A 16,852-nucleotide genomic window follows, 5' to 3' on the forward strand; every position below is an offset into this window, starting at 1 on the left:
TTTCTCACTTATCCTAGTAAGTTTTTTTAATGGGAGCTTCTATTCATACATCCAATATTGGTATTTGGACCTCTCCGTTTTTTCAAATAATAGTTGACTTTGTCAACTCATGTCAAATTACTAATAAAGACATAAATAAGGAAAAGAAAAAAAATCTCTTCTTATCTCTACTAACAGTAATACTCTTCAACTTGGAAAAAACTTTCTCCTCTAATGTAAACGCTAAAATATATATCATCAAACGTTATTTAACGTTGTAGTCAAAATTTTCAGAATTTGACTTTGTCCTTGTAAAGTGATAGTCTTCCTTGCTCACACAGCTGATAATTTACAAGATCTATCACTACACTATAAAAAAATAAAAAATAAAATGAGAGAAAATGAGAAATACAAAGACACCTCAGTTGATGAAGCCCTATTCATTCTGAATGCAAACAAACATGTGAATGAGTGGCGACAAAAAGCAGTACTCCAGCATGTTTATATGATAAATGCAGCAATGGGTAGTTGTCCACAAGATCGATCTTCCCGCACATCATCAGTTAGAGCAATTTTATGTGGAACTATTCTATAGATATGATGAAAAATTCAACCTTATGATATAAATCTATAGAGAATGAACTAAGCTCATGGTTGATTATTGTAATTTCCTCCACTATCCCATACATATCTAAAACAAAAGAACCATGTTAATTTCTAGTTGCTATTGAATTAGTTTAGGGATAATGACACCTAAATGCAATGAAAATAATACTTGGAAAACGTATTTGTACTAGATGATGAGCAAACAATTGTTGCCTACGCTAACCAAGAGTCGACAATTCATTGTAAAAGTGCTAGCACCTTTGTAACTCATATATGGAGGATGAACTTCCAAAAATGAAAAAAGAAAAATTGCTGCAATTCCAAATCTTCAAAAACTAAAAGAGGTCCAACTAATGATTTTTGAAAGTATGAATCGAATCTTAAAAAAAGAGTTTTTATTGATTTTATTGGACAATTGGCATTTTAGGAAGATTAGAGAGGTGTAGATAGCAAAATGGTTATTTGTAAAAGTAAGTTGGAGGTCTATTAAGTGGGGAGGTCCAAATGCCAAATTTGGAGATATGAATAGAAGCCCAAAACACTCTAAGGAGGTTTTCCTTAATATCCCATTAAGATTTTTATTTTTATTTTTATTTTTATTTTTATTTTTATTTTTATTTTTTTAATACCATTTTACCCTTACTTTTGTTACTTAGAGAGAGAGAGAGAGAGAAAAAATACCATAGGGTGACTTCGCTGGAGCCCCGGCACTGGTCGCTGGATTCCGGTCACCGGCCGCCGGCCGCTGCCCACCAGATTTTTCTGAAAACCTCACTGGAAAGGTTTATTGCCCCCAATAGAGGGGCAATAGAGGGCCCCCCAATAGACTTTTCGGTTACCGAAATAAGAACTAATATTCTTAAAATTATACAAATAAAACTTTGATTAAAGAGAAAAAACGAGGAAATTACTTCAATTCAAAACGTATATTGCCCCCCAATAGAACTTTAACAAACCTCTATTGCCCCCTAAATATGGATATTAATACTCGATTTCTTTCTTGTCCTATATAACAAATATGGATATTAATCAAACTTGCAATATTTGACCCAAAAAAAAAATAGACACTAATAAGAAAGGTGGGTTGAAAAGCTAACAATTGGACTATTGGAGCAAACAAAGCAATTCATTGTACCTCAGTAATATGCCTACACAGTTCTACATGATAAATAAAAAAGGGCAAATCTTTATTTAATTAAATCTATCTCTAAATGCTCAGTGTAACTTCACCCCCAATTCCATTGATTTTTTTTTGTCAAGCCCAATTCCATTGAATAATAACAACAAATTAGCAACTGAACTTCAACAACACCCATGCTTTGAGCGATGACAACCTCGATAGCCAATAGCCACTCTCAGCGTGCATAGGCTTCCCAGAGTTCAATTTCCAAGTTTTCTGAGTGCAAGGTATCACCGGATTCTCTCATTTTCACCAAAAAAAACAATAACAAATTCAGAAAAACCAATAACGCAATTATGACCCATTTAGCAAAAACAGATTAGTACCTTGCCGGAGTGAGAGAAATGGAGTTGTTCGCTATAAGAGAAGGAGTTGATAGTGGGGAAGCCATCTTCGCCTTGGCCTTTCCATCAACTCAGAAGGTAAGACAGTGGTGTAATCGTTGGGTGGACCATCGGCGATGGTTTAGCGACATCCTCCACCATGTTCTCTCCTTTCGATTTCAAAGTGATTTTATCACAATGCTTCAATTTCCATGAGTTTCAACGTCGGTGCAGTTGGCCATGGCGAGGAGTGACACCATGGCCTTCCGAAGAAGAATGGAGCCTTGATTCAGTCGGAGCTCAAACATGGTTGAAGGAGGGAGGGGGAGAGAGAGAGAGAGAGAGAGAGAGAAACCAGATCGGAGGGAGGAGAGAGATGACAGAGTAGCATGATGCAATTTCTTAATTAAGTTATGGGCAAAGTTGTCATTTTTCTTTAAATTGGGTTAATGAGAATAAAAATCTGTTGCTGGGGTAAGTGAGATAGTTTTGGCCAATTTTGGTGCTTTTGGTCAAGAACCCTATAAAAAACAGTATGGAGTAGGGCCCCTTTTTGTTTTTTTTCCTGCATTCATTCTCTCTCCCTTGAGTCCCTCCTCAATTCTCAATGGCCTCTTTATTACTTCCCATCTATCTTTTTTTAATGTTTATCCTTTTTCATTCTCTGATTGCTCTAAAAAATCTCAAATTAGAGTAGACCCTATTCTTTCTTAGACTCCCAAAGTCCCACTTCAAGTCTTCATTATTCAGTTAGAGACTTTGAAGCAAAATAAATCGCATATTCTCATCAATAATTTCTAGACCCTAGTCATGACTCAAGTATGACTAATTGATACTCAAGTATGATTAATTGATTTGTGGATCAGAAATGAATAAATATTTTGCTTAGTATTTGTTCAATTATTATTTAATAGTTCAATTTGTATAATCTTCCCAATAGTATGTTCAATTCTTATATTAAAAATAATATGAATTAGGACCCTTCTTTAAAGGGAAGTCTTGATAGGTTCATTACCAGAGAACCATAAGGTTTGGCTGAACATTTAGTCAATGAAGAGCACACTGATAAGAAGGAATCGGTTGATAATACCGGAGAGAATGGGAATGGTAAAGAAGTTGTTGAGGGTTTTACGTGAGATCTTTTGTAATTTATCTTGGCTGCAAACTTTACATTTTAATTGAATATTTGGCATTTTTGAAGTATAAGTTTTAGCTATGAATTTGATGAGTTATCAATGATTTTTTCTTCATAATATTTTTATATAAGATTAAAATGTAGAGGGCTGCATTTTAAGTTTTCGCACAGGGCCTCTGAAAAGTTTGAGACGGCCCTAATTTCTGTTGGGCATATTCTCAGGAACATTCTCCTAGCTTCTAACTAATTAACCACCTAAAGAAGACAACTCTTAATATTATAGCTACCTTAGGGTAGTTGTAATTGAATTTCAATCGAAAATTGAATTTTTATTTTTTAATGTAGTAGGTAGTTTAGATATAGTTTATTTTTTCTTTTTCTTATTTGCAAACTGCAATGAAAGCCAGACAATTATATTTTTCTCAAATCTAAAACAGAATGGTAAAAGTCTCTCATACAGCGTTATAATTAATAACGTACATCTAGCAAGCTTGTGAGCTATAGAGTGTGATCTGAACAAGGAATACGGCAGGGAAATAGCTAGGTAACCTCTAAGCTACTTGACGATCAACAAGAAACGAATATCATAATGACCCTGCTCGAGGAGAGTTCTAGTTAGCTTGTTCAGCACCAGCAACACGCACACGTACACATCACCTAAAGAATTTGCTTGCTAATAGAAGCAGTACATTCCTTTTTTCTTGGCCTTCACACAAATACTCCTGTATTCATAGAATTGTATTCAAACCGTGAAATATACTGGGGACGAGAGAGGATCAACTATAATGGTGGATGTACTAGTAAATACTTGAAATATTCATTTTTATGGAACTTTAATGGTCAAAGAACTTGAATCATTTCAACGCGATAAATAAGTTGAATATTGGTTAGGTTTACATGATACATATACGATTAGAAAGAAAGATGGTATACAGGATACCATGATGTTTCTAGATAAAGAGTTAGCGGGAGACTTGACTCACAAGTGTCTTCGTACCTGGCCTCTACTTTCTTTTTGATACTCATCTTCCTTTCTTGTGGAAAATTTTGTGTGGCCCTAAACACTGAAGGTATGGTCAGTGACGTGCGAATCTTATTTAATATGTATCTAGGTTTAATTATTGGTGGTCCTACACGTTCGGCCCTTCTAGATTCTATTCTTTGGATAGTCATGGCCCGCTATAGTAGCTGTCTTCGTGCCTGTTTTTCTTTTGTTAACTTTTTCTACAATACATAATGAAAAATATAATTTTCTTTAATCAAATGAGAAATTAGACAACATGAACTATTCAGAGGCAAAATAAGCTCTTTCTCTAAGCCAGATCTATCATCTGTTCATCACCATCAAGTTAACCCCCGGTCCCTACAGCTTGCAACTGCTGCCGAGCATTTGCTTTCAGTTTCAGTGTTTCAGACGTACAATCATTGTATGAATTCTCCGAAGAATACAAAAATGAATTATTGAAGGCAATGAATCAATTCACATGGTCTTGCTCTCTGTTCTTCGCCCACAGCGCATGCGCAGGCCGTACTAGGTGATAAACTGATAATTTTACTAATATCATCGTCATTCATGATCTGTGCGCACCACATATATATTAGTCGTCCTCTATATATTATTTATGATTTTCGATCAAAAAAAAGTTATTCAGAGGCAAACGATTGCCAAATGAAATCTTAGCGGCCTTTAATCTACAAATGGAAGCCGGGGATCTTGCGGTAGTAAAAATAATGTTTAGAAGCCCACGACGTGCAAGCTGAAGGTGACTATACATGCACGGTTTTGTCTTGGGAAAACACGGTTTTGTCTCGGAGTAGAACTCGAGCACCGTGATGATGAGATTTTGATACATCAGTCTGCAAAGCCTATGAGTACTCCCTTGATTGGCTGAAGTTTTGAGCTTGGAAAAGATACATTCCGTCCAAAGGATGAGGATGAAGAATTATTAGAGGCCGAAGTACCCTATTTGAGTGCAATAGGTGCATTATTGTGCTTAGCTCAATGACAAGACCAGACCTTATAAGGCAAAACACCGCCGTCCATGGTGGCCGTCGTCCTCCTCCTCCCTTCCATCAAAATGACGGTGATGTTTTGATGGGTTTTGTTGATGCAAGGTACCTCTCTGACCTTCACAAAGGTCGCTTCCAAATGGGTTATATCTTTACCATGGGAAACACTACGATATCTTGGAGGTCTACAAAACAGACTCTTGTTGATACTTCCTCGAATCATGCAAAAAAAATTTCTCTACATGAAGCCGTGCGTGAATGCATATGGCTAAGGTCTGTAATTAGACATATTAGAGGAACTTGTGGTTTGAAGTCTACCACGGATGAACCTACATGCATTTATGAGGATAATGAAACTTGTATTGAACAAATGAAGTTAGGTTTCATCAAGGGCGATAACACCAAACATATATCGCCTAAGTTCTTTTATAATCAGCAACAACAATCACTTCTAAAGATTGAAGAGAATCAAATCAAATCAGAGGATAATGTAGCAGACTTATTCACTAAGTCGTTACCTAAATCCACCTTCGATAAACATGTGAAGAGCATCAGATTGAGAAAGTTATCGGAACTCCCATGATCGTAGCAATCAAGGGGAGATGCCGACATCAGGGGGAGGTATGATGTTTACATATTCGATCTCGAAGAATGAAGGATGTGTTTTATTCTTTTTCTCCTCCTCGTTTTTATCCCACAGGGTTTTTCACTCGAGCAGGGTTTTTAACGAGGCAACGATTGAGGCGTCACCACTAAGTTTGAGCGGCACAAGGGGGAGTGTTAGGCCTGGCAACGTGCGGGTATAGTGCGGGTACGGTGCGGGTTCTTAACGGGTCGGGTTTTTAACGGGCCGACCCGGTAAGAACCCGTTAGCTTAACGGGTTTCACGGGCCAAACCCAGCGGGTTTGCGGGTTTTCCGTTGGAACCCGTTAAAACCCGTAAACTTTTTTAAAATTTTTTTTTTTTACTTTTTATCAAAGCAATTAAAACCAATTAAGACTTATATATATCCCCCTCATTTGCCATTTTCTCTATATGAACTTTTTTAGTTTTCTATTTTGAAATTTTTTATTTTCTATCTTTTTAGATTTTTTTTCCTTTTCTTTTTTGACAAAAAATAATTCACAAATCACAATTATACGACGATCCAACGGTCGGACCCTCACAGATCACCAAGAGGATTATCTTTACCGATTTATACGATGATCCAACGGTCGGATCACCTAGAGGATCATCTTTACCGATTTATACGATGATCCAACGGTCAGATCCTCACGGATTGCCCTTAGTTTCATCCTCTCAAAATTATACGACGATCCAACGGTTAGATCCTCACGGATCACCTAGATGATCATCTTTACCAATTTATTCGATTATCCAACGGTCAGATCCTCACGGATCGCCCTTAGGTTCATCCTCTCAAAATTATACGACGATCCAACGGTCAGATCCTTACGGATCACCTAGATGATCATCTTTACCGATTTATACTATGATCCAACGGTCAGATCCTCACCGATCGCCCTTAGATTCATCCTCTCAAAATTGTACGAAGATCCAACGGTTGGATCGTCCCGGATCGCCCTTAGAATCATCCTCACAAAATTATATGACGATCCAACGGTCGGATCCTCATGGATCGCCTTTTGAATCATCTTTGCACAATTATATGAAGATCCAACGGTTGGATCGTCCCAGATCGCCTTTAGAATCATCCTCACAAAATTATACGACGATCCAACGGTCGAATCCTCACGGATCTCCTTTTGAATAGTCTTTTCACAATTATATGAAGATCCAACTGTCGGATCCTCATGGGGAATAAGAAAAATTATAAAAATGTCTTGGTTGAAAAAAAAAAAAAAAAAAAAAAGGGACCCGTATGGGTAATGGGAAATGGGTTTTTGGGAAGGATTTTTAGTTAACGGGTTCCAACGGGTTCCAATGGGTTTAGCCCGCAAAACCCGTTAATTTGCGGGTTTTTTGAGTGCGGGCTTTTTTTAGCCCGGATTAATAAACGGGCGGGTTTGTGCGGGTTTTTAGCGTGCGGGTATAGTGCGGGTTTGCGGGTTTCGGGTTTAAATGCCAGGCCTAGGGAGTGTTGAAGAATGTTGACATTTAGTGTGCCTTATCAAACTAGGATTAGTTCTATGATTGTAATAGGAGAGAAGGTTCTAAAATTCCTAGTCCTATTCGGAATAGATTTCCTTATATCATAAGAATATGTACTTTGTAATCCCTATATATAAGGCTTCTATTATCAATAGTGAAACACACAATTCTCTCATCAATCTCTCTCAATTCTCATACCCTAAAACAGTAGAATAATTTTGGGTATATATAGTGCTCTAACCTAGCTAAAAGATGTGTTTTTCTGGTTGGTTTTAAGGTGTTATTTTTTATTCTGAATTATAGCCGTCTTTGATCGCCATGCTTTGCAATGATATGACTTCAATTGTCCAGTATATCTCTACGTATGATATGATAAATGTGCTCGAACTAAAACAGCTCCATTTTTCTAATACATGTACAAAAATACAGCCTCCGACTTTTTAGTCAATCATATGTTTCCATGGCTGAAATAAGAGACTTGAACAATATGTTGAAGAAAACATATCAGATAAGAGAGGAAACTGCAGAAAAGCAAACAAAGCAACCGGGACAAATGCAAATACAAATATAAGATTTGGGACCCATCCTAATCCATAGTGACAGTCTAAATAGAAGGTTGTGCTAAAAGCTACCATCATGGATGCTATAGAGATGAAAAGTGATGTGAGTCCTATCATCAACTTCAACGGTAATGATTTGAGGAAATCACCTTCAGCATAACGCGATGTGAGGATGAACAAGAACATTAGTATTGAAGTTGAAGAGGATAGGAGTGCTATTCCATCCGCTATGGCAAACAATTGGAAGGCAGTCTCTTTTAGAAAGTTCGGCTGTCCTGTATTATCAGATGTACCGCCAGGTACGCTAAATGCAGCTGAAAACACAACAGTTGCAATAAGAGCCGCAACAATCATACATGAATTTGCAGTGTGCTTCATCCATGCTTCTCCTTGGTGCAACAATTCTTTATGCTCACTTGTGAATAATTCTCGTGGTGTTTGTCCTTTTATATTTTTCATCTCTATAGAGCAAGGTCGTACAATCTTTTTAACTTCCTGAAACATCAAAGACAAAAAAAGAATGCATGACAATTTAGCAAAGAAATTGAGAAATGTCATATTGCTAACTAGCATGAAATAATTGTAGGGTTAGTGGGAGATCAAAGTACCTCAAACCATACCAACTCTCGTTGCATTTGAAGAGCTGCTCCTGATACAAGGTTGAGTTGATTTGGAGGTGCTAATTTTGCAGCCATATGTAAAATGTTATTACTCTCGTCATCATCAGTAAATGTCACTAAGATATCCTTGATGGAGCCTATCTCATGTACTAAATTGAAGATACTTGCATGACGATGCAGAACAGCAACGTGGATTATACTCCGATTTTTGTCATCAAGTTGCCATATTAAATCAGGATAGGAGTTAATGAGCACTGCCACGAACTCATAATTTCCTAATTTTGTAGCATCGAACAGTAATTTTGAAGGATGTTTGATTAGTCTCATCACATCGTCATGATCATTTCTCAAGATTTCTGTCCAAAGGCATTGGACTAGTTGAAGGGCTTCATTGACTTGTTTCATATTTCTATTGTATGAGAACTTCCAACCTGGGATAACTTATGAATAAAAGGTTGAAAACCATAAGCCACAGGGTTCATAATGACATGCACAGAGGTAAAATTAACGTGGAATCAACTCACATGAGGTGATGAGTCTACTCCACATTCCTGGACTTTGGCTGGTGAATTCTGAAGGCATTCTAGACAAGATATGCAAAGCTGTTTCCTCATTTCTATTAAGAACCTTAGCTAATGCTCTGTCATTTTCTAGCATCCTCCTAGCTAGATCTGCATAATGACAAAGAAACATATTAACAGAAATTAGAAATGCAAACACTATATTGAATATGGGAAGGATGAATTGTTTAGTATATCTTACCATACAATCCATTATCGATACAAGTTAAAAACAACGATTTCCGGTCGGCTTCCCCTAACATTTCCTTGGTTCGAGAGTACAAGTAATCTGCCATTACAGATTGTCCCAACAAGGCAGCCATATAGAGTGGTGTCATTCCTTCACCGCCTGGAATTATTGGCAAATACTTATTCTTCTTGATCATAATATCTACAATTTCAATACTTCCAGCTGCGGCGGCAATGCTGAAGGCAGTGTTTCCATTTGTGTCTCGCAGTGCCAGGTCTTGTGAACATTTCTCCATTCCATTCAATACTTCCATCATTTCGACCAGCTTCTCCACAAAGTGAACTTGTCTTGCTCCTGCTGCAACGTGAAGGAGAGTGTCCCCTCCTCTTGTTATGCTAGAAGTAGTCAAAAGACTCGGTTTCGTCTCCAAGATTAGTTTAGCAGCTTCCCAATTGCCTTTTAGTGCATACTTATTGAGCGGCACACATGTACTAAGGTATAGCTCTCCTGTATAGGATTTTATAAAGGACAATTGATCAAGTTCTGTAATCAACTTGTTGAATATACATAATCTATTAGATCCGTTCGAAATGCAGAAGAATATATAATAGCTATCATCTTTTATCTTTGTTTCAAATATTGGAGGTGATCGAATCTCTGCAAAATCCTACAATACATACTTTCCTGTATGGCACAAATGCAATTTAGAACACAATTGCTCAATTCAGAACCTAGTTATTTTACTCTAGTGTAGAGTGTAGACTTTATTTACCTTAACCTTTTCCTGTCAACGTGGTAAAATACTTCATGATCATGTATTCATGTATGCAACTTCAACAGCTTCCCCATATTTTGATTTTTCTTTATTTTAGGAAAAAATGAGCATTTTTAGGAAAAAATGAGCATTTTTTGCTCCAACAGATTCCCTATAACTATCCTCATTTTAGGGATACTGAGGAAAGAGAAAACAAAATTCCTTAAATTAACAGCAATCTCAAAAATTTTAAGGAAGAATTATGGAGATTTTAAAGATTTTTGTAAAATAGAAAATCTGTTGGATTTGAAGAAGAAAAATTGTTTAAAGCTTTGACTTTTGCTTTCCTATAATACAAAAATTATAGAGAAACTGTTGGATTATAGAGAAGCAAAAGTGAAAGCTTTAAGCAATTTTTCTTTTCTAACTCCAACAGATTCCCTAATTTACAGCAATCTCTAAAATTTTCATAATTCTTCCTTAAAATTTTAGAGATTGCTGTAAATTTAGAGAATTTTGTTTTCTCTTTCCTTACTATCTCTAAAATAGGGATAATTATAGGAAATCTGTTGTAGCAAAAGAGACTCATTTTTCCTTAAAATAGAGAAAAATCAAAATTTAGGGTAGTTGTTCAAATTGCTCTAAGCAATTTTTCTTTTATAACTCGAACAGATTCCCTAATTTACAGCAATTTCTAAAATTTCTATAATTTTTCTTAAAATTTTAGAGATTGCTATAAATTTAGGGAATTTTATTTTTTCTTTCCTCACTATCCTTAAAAAGATAGTTATAGAAAATCTGTTGTAGCAAAAGAGACTCATTTTTTCTTAAAATAGAGAAAAATCAAAATTTTGGGTAACTGTTGAAATTGTTCTAAGAACTTGAGAAGCATGCACGATTGACACAAGCATGTATATAGTAGCTTCCCCACACAATCTAGGTAAGAGTAAAGACGAAGATTAATTGGCTCCATACTGTTGTGGTTTTCCAGCAAATGATGCGAAGGTGAAGGTATCGAGGGAATGTTGATGACGTAATGTGCAGTTGCGATTCGATCTCCATTACCAGTAGCCATCAATTGAATTCCAGGCTGTGGCCTAGACACTGGTTGCAAATATTTGAACCTCCACGGCTCCACCTGCACCCAAGAAAATAAAAGTAAATAATCAATTACTATATCTTGCTTTTGCCAGCTTCATCTTCTAGCAGTACTCCAACTAACATTCATACTACTATTCTTAATTACATTAATTTTCATTTTGCACTCATATCCTACTAAAATAAGTGCACATGTGGAGACGTGGAGTGGATGATGATATCAGTGAAAAACTTCAGGGTCATACATGCACTATGCATACAAGGGTGCGAGGAACTGAAAATGAAAAGAGCACGTATACATATATTTACCAAAAACTTAATGGTTATGAAATCGATCTTTTAGATAGACTCCCAGGTTAATCAAATTTGTTTAAATAAGAAAAAATAACTGCTATGAAATTCTCTGCAAGATGAAACAAACAGAGAGAGAGAGAGAGAGAGATTGCTTACAGAGTTACAGTCAAGCAAAGTATCACTCTTGTGAAGCTAATTCGCTCCTGCAAGAGCATGTAGAAACTTTGAGATGTTTGGTAAGGAGGAGCGAAGTTGTAGTACTTATATATCTGTGGAAACTTGAAGACAGAGATGGACCTTCTGGACGGCCACCAAAGAAAGAAGGATTCGATTTCTGGATGATTTGACTGAAAGTGCCCCGATTATGCGAACGAAAATTGCTTTGAACCTTCCTTCTCGATGTTATTACCATATGATCGATACGTCGACGCAATAAAAGAAATTTACTATATACTAAACGTCAGCGCCAGTCAGGAACAGTTTCATAAGGAAGGGAAAGGGCGGTTTTGTCCTCACTTTTATTTTTTTTCACGGCTCTGCCATTCACTCTCGCTTCCTTCTGCCATTCACTCTCGCTTCCTCCTAAAACGAATTTTTCTCCTTAGACTCGCTCTCCTACTCCCCTCGCTTTGAACCGTACGGATCTTCCAAATTTCAATTGGTTTTTGAAGGAAGCCCAGAAGCTACAACTTGAAGGCACCAATCAAAGAACACAAGTTTGCAATTGGGAGAGAGAGTTCAGAGTTTCTGCCATTGGTTGTTGATCGAAGCTAGAATCACAGACTGATCGGTGTTTGGTGCTTTCGAATTTGGATTTTCCAGGTCTTCCTTTTCCTCATCATCTTCTCTAATTTCTGGCAGAGGATTGAACATATTTTTTAATATGTGATTTTGTGATTGCCTTATGGTGCAGCTTGCGTTGGGTTGCTTGCTTTTGGCCAGGCAAGGTACTGAAGGTAGTGCTTCTTCCTCTGAGCTTTCTCTAATCGGACTATTGCTTGGGTTCTGCCTAATTCTGTGTTTGCTCAATTTCTGGTTCTCCAGTAAATTATGTTGCTGATTCTCGGCTGAAATAGGTTTTATTTATGCAATTTGAGATTTATGAGGGAATGGGCATAGTTTGATTTTTATTTTCAATTCATTTATGTTATTGCTTAATTCTATGTGAAATTGGGATTTTGAATTTTGTTGCATGTTTCACTTATTACTGCTGCTTTTCATTCAACTGATTTAGCCTTCCCAGCAGCTGTGTTGAACTTTTGCGGTTTCATTTTCTGTAGTTCTCAATTTTTGCATTGGTTTTTTTTTTTTTAAAGGACAGTTTTTGCATTGTTAATTGATATAAGAAATTGAAAACATGAATGGAACTCTTTGATTACTTTGCAAACATCTTGAGATCGTGATAATGGTTTGTGTAGAGTGCATTTTGGGTTTTGGGCATTCTGTTATTTGTCAATTATAGAGAGAGCCATAGGCCCATAGCAAAAGATACTGAATTTGGAAATTTGTGGTTGCAAACAAGCTATTATGAGTTGCAGTACAATCTTGAGTCTTTTGGTAATGCAGAGAGCCTAAATATGTAGGAGAGACAGTGATATTTTTAATTATAGGATAAACTTATCAAGGTAGACTTGCTAACAAGGGCAGAGTCAGTGTTTTGGGCTACTGGGATGTCTGGCAGAGAGGTTGGCATAGGGCTAATAGTTTGGCTATTGATTATGCCCTCTTTGGGTTTTGCATAAGCTTATTTAATATGCTGTACATATTAGTTTCTTTAAATCCATTCACAAAGATAGGTAAGATAGTGTTTAAATTGGGATTGGATTCTACACTAAAATTTTAGTCTTGATTGCAATTGGTCACATTTTTTTTTTGTTCTTTGATTTCTGCTATTAATTTACCACGAGAGGCGATTAATTTCCCCTTTGATTTTGGTGGAATTTACAGGAGATCACTCTACTCCTGCAACCAGCCACTCCCATTTCACCACCAGGTGCTTCTCCTATCTTCCCTCCCGTCCCTCTCTTTTGCTTTTCTTGTTCTGATTGTTTATTTTCGAGTCGTTTGGTCTTCTTTCGTGAATACTCAGAAACCATTTTGCCGAAATTAGCACGAAATCGAAATAAAAATCAGATCTTGATTTTCTCGGGGGTGGGAATAGTTTACTTCTGTGTTGCTAATGGCTATGGAAGTTTCGTGGGGGATCAATCCCCAGTTCAGTAGCTCATAAATCTGTTTGGGATTTTTCAAGGTTTGTTTGTTTGTTTATTTTAATTTTAATTTTATTTAATTTTATTTTTTATTTTGAAATTGTGGGATTCGGGAATCGCAATCTGGTTGTGAATGCCGGATCCGCGTCGAGCTCTTGGTTTGTGTTTTACAACTTGGGGTTGAGAAATTTTGAGCAAAAGTTGAATGCTTTGCTTTAGGTTTGCTCAGAAAATATAGGAATAATAGAAAAGAGAGGAAAGTTTTGAATTTCTGAATATGGATTTTCCCATTGTTCAGGACAATAGAAGACAGAATGATACAAGGTAACTTCCATATATTTCGGGTCAAAAAGTGTGTGTTAAGTTTAAATTTCTGAGCTTTGAAGAGTCTTGATGGTTTTGCAATTTTGTAAGTAGAATATAGGGCAAGCAGCAAGATGAGGTTCTGGTAGTTTTGTTTGGAATGAGTTTTGTTGATTCAATGGTATGAGAAAGCCAAATCCGCTTTCATTACGCTATTGGAAAAAAACGTATGCACCCAGTGGTAAAGCATCATCAATTTTGCTAACTAAAATGATTTTGAAAATAGTTAGATTTTTTCTTGCAATAGTTGATGAGATAAGAGAGAGATAGCTTTGGTTGAGGGAAGACTATATATTAGTTTTGGAGTGTAAGTTTGAGTAACTAGGAATGAGTACACCTTTGGCTTGCAACATTCACCATACTGTGTTGGACGTGCAAAATTGTGTGCACGTTGTTCATAATGAATTACTGTTTCTCAGCCCTTTTTCTGTTCTTTGTATACTTTAGATTCTCTACTTATTATGCTTGCTCATGCAGGGTATCACTCTCTTTGCATCTGTTGCTGCAACTCTTGGACTAAAATATTGCTCGAGTCTGTTTGAGAACTGATCACAAAGGTAAGTGATCCATCTCGGTAAAGTTTGAAAATTTTACCTTTTTTTTTTTTGGTGAATTTATTTTGCTGGCATTTTGTTTTGGTTTTGAATAAGGAGTAGTTTAGAGAGAAGCACAGAAACATAGCCACAACAAATCAATCTCTGCTGTAAATGAATCTCATTTTCCAGATCTGCATGCTCAATTCTTCTTGATATGATTTTTTTTGGTTGCTTTGCAGAAATGGTAGTGTTGGTCCATAAATATGTCAAGTTGTTGGAACATCCTATAATCATTGAGCTAAAGATCACCTGGAACCATGAATGAATTTATTTCACATTTCAGGGATACATACGAGACAGTGCATTTGATCCATGACGTTGGGCTGCTCCAGGCTCCAGGGATACATATGATACTAGCTTTTAAAATATTTAGAAGTACAACGAATGTATAAAACTTTAGCAAGTACATAAACCCGCGGTATCGCGCGGGAGTGACTAACTAGTAACAGAACAATTATATGTCGACCCAAGCTAATTATATTCAGCACACACCTAAATATTAAGTTTATTTTGAAATAAATAGTCTGTTGGAGATACCCTTAGGGCATGGAAAAATAAATTTAATTAGCTTATAATCAATCCAACTATTAATCAGCAAAGATCATGAGGTATACTTTCATGTTATTTCTCTACCTAGTTCATAATTTCCTTACAATAATAGTGACCATAAAGGCATGAAGTACTTGGACCATTTACCAGAACTAATAATAATGGGGCCGTGATCATTTATCCAATTTCAGTATAAAAATTGCCAACTTGCTCTACTAAAAGTTTTTTGCTCGCATTTACCCAATTTAATATTTAATGATAATTTTTCCCTTAACTCAATTAATTAATTACATGTGCATCTCCCTCTCTCTTTCTCTCTCTCTGATGGCCAGATGCCGAGCGACGATGCCTTCAACACCTTTTTCTCCAAGACTGGCGCCGGCAAGCAATTTCTTAATCCCAATTCCCCCAAAATCCCCAACTCCCACTAACCCTACTTTCAATCTTGATCACCTTTGCTCTGTGAATTGTTCTGCTTCAGCTGAAACAGAAAAGAGATAGATACACCAGAATCATAATGGACGACATGAAAGACAAGGTCAAGGGCTTCATCAAGAACCCATTCTCGTCTTCTTCCTCCGTAAATTCAAGGGCCAAGGCCGAGTCTTGGGCTCCTCCTCGTCTTCCTCTGCCGATCCCGCCAATTCTTCGATCCTCGATCGCGCCTCGCAGCCCCCCCAATCGAAGCCCAACCCCATTTCCACCTCAAAGTCCTCGTCAACTTTGACGCGAAGTCCTCGTCAACTTCGAAGCCTTCGCCTCAGAGAACCCAGAGCCTCGATCAGAAAAGACCCGAATTGCCGGCCTCACATTCAGGGGGTGCCCAGAGCATTTTTTTTTTTTGGTATACTGTGAGCTCCGAGAATGGGGAAGGAAAAAATAGGAAAAAAAAATGAACGTGTACAATTGAACATATAAATTGATCAATTGTGTCTATAGTGTATTCATTTCAGTTTTGGGAGTTTATGCAATTCACTTGAGGGCAATAATTATGATTATTGGGGGGGGGTAATAATATGATTATTGTTATTGGGGCAATAATATGGTTAATGGGTATTATTATGGGGCAATAAATTCAGACGCAGGAATCCGGTCACCAATCCGATAGCCGGATTAGGGATTCCGGTCGTCGGAGTCCGGCAAGGTCTCTGATGACTTCTCTCTCTAAGTGACAAAGAAGGAGAGGGAAAAATTGTCCCAAAAATAAATTAAAAGGAATAAAAAATATTTAATTGGGTATTAGAGAAATGATCTCTTAGAGTGTTTGGGTAAATGGGTAATCTTTTAGAGTGTTTGGGTAAGTGGGGTTAATTAACCCCACAATTGGGTAAATGATCATTTATTACTAAAGAAGGTGAAAGTTGGTAGAATAGCTTCCTATTTTTGTTGTTTTTAGAAGGAAAAAAATCTTATCCAATCTAAGGGAAAAACAGGATCGTATTCCCGGGGCTGGTGCGAGGCTGGGCAGGTACCCAATCTCAAAATTTTGAGATTCTACGGTTGTATAAGTTTGTGCCCAGGTAGCAGGGCCGGCCCTGTGAGTTTTGAGGCTCAAGGCGGGAAAAAATTTGAGGCCCCAAAATTCAACTGCTACATGCCTTGGACAATGGCAAGTTCATCAGGTTGGTTCCCTAAGGTGAAATGCAGCAAGGATCTTCATTGTTTCTCACTCTGCAATCCAATACCATCAAGGCATGATACAACTTTTGTTG

The 16,852-nt window shown here is 37.0% G+C and overlaps 1 protein-coding gene and 1 long non-coding RNA gene across 4 annotated transcripts; one reads left to right on the forward strand and one right to left on the reverse strand.

The window, feature by feature from the left end:
• Positions 1-7,762: 7,762 nt before the first annotated feature.
• On the reverse strand, positions 7,763-11,761 carry LOC112166943 (ankyrin repeat-containing protein At5g02620). 3 transcript variants are annotated; one of them, XM_040507094.1, is made up of 6 exons: positions 11,579-11,761; positions 11,006-11,168; positions 9,289-9,783; positions 9,051-9,197; positions 8,515-8,957; positions 7,763-8,401 (listed from the first exon to the last, which is right to left on the reverse strand). In XM_040507094.1, the coding sequence occupies exons 2-6, from the start codon at positions 11,103-11,105 to the stop codon at positions 7,787-7,789; spliced, it is 1,800 nt and encodes a 599-aa protein (XP_040363028.1). In that variant the 5' UTR covers positions 11,106-11,168; positions 11,579-11,761; the 3' UTR covers positions 7,763-7,786. The 3 variants fall into 3 exon arrangements, with proteins under 3 accessions (XP_040363028.1, XP_024159650.1, XP_024159651.1); XM_024303882.2 differs by having other exon boundaries at positions 8,515-8,966; positions 11,579-11,757; XM_024303883.2 differs by lacking the exons at positions 11,006-11,168; positions 11,579-11,761 and adding an exon at positions 10,049-10,434 and having other exon boundaries at positions 8,515-8,966.
• A 183-nt stretch (positions 11,762-11,944) lies between these two features.
• LOC112166944 lies at positions 11,945-15,125 on the forward strand. Its single transcript, XR_002923502.1, has 5 exons — positions 11,945-12,244; positions 12,336-12,378; positions 13,370-13,415; positions 14,473-14,552; positions 14,771-15,125. It is a non-coding gene; the product is annotated as an uncharacterized LOC112166944 (long non-coding RNA).
• Positions 15,126-16,852: the final 1,727 nt, after the last annotated feature.

Source organism: Rosa chinensis, chromosome 5, assembly GCF_002994745.2.
Source record: "Rosa chinensis cultivar Old Blush chromosome 5, RchiOBHm-V2, whole genome shotgun sequence".
Taxonomy (NCBI): Eukaryota; Viridiplantae; Streptophyta; class Magnoliopsida; order Rosales; family Rosaceae; genus Rosa; species Rosa chinensis.

Excerpts from the sequence above, each read along its gene's own strand:
- LOC112166943 (XM_024303882.2), bottom strand. The coding sequence starts at position 11,105 with ATGGCTACTGGTAATGGAGATCGAATCGCAACTGCACATTACGTCATC. Across the intron at positions 9,784-11,005 it reads TTTGCTGGAAAACCACAACA|GAGAGCTATACCTTAGTACA; the intron begins GTATGGAGCCAA and ends AATCCTATACAG. Across the intron at positions 9,198-9,288 it reads TATCGATAATGGATTGTATG|ATCTAGCTAGGAGGATGCTA; the intron begins GTAAGATATACT and ends GTCATTATGCAG.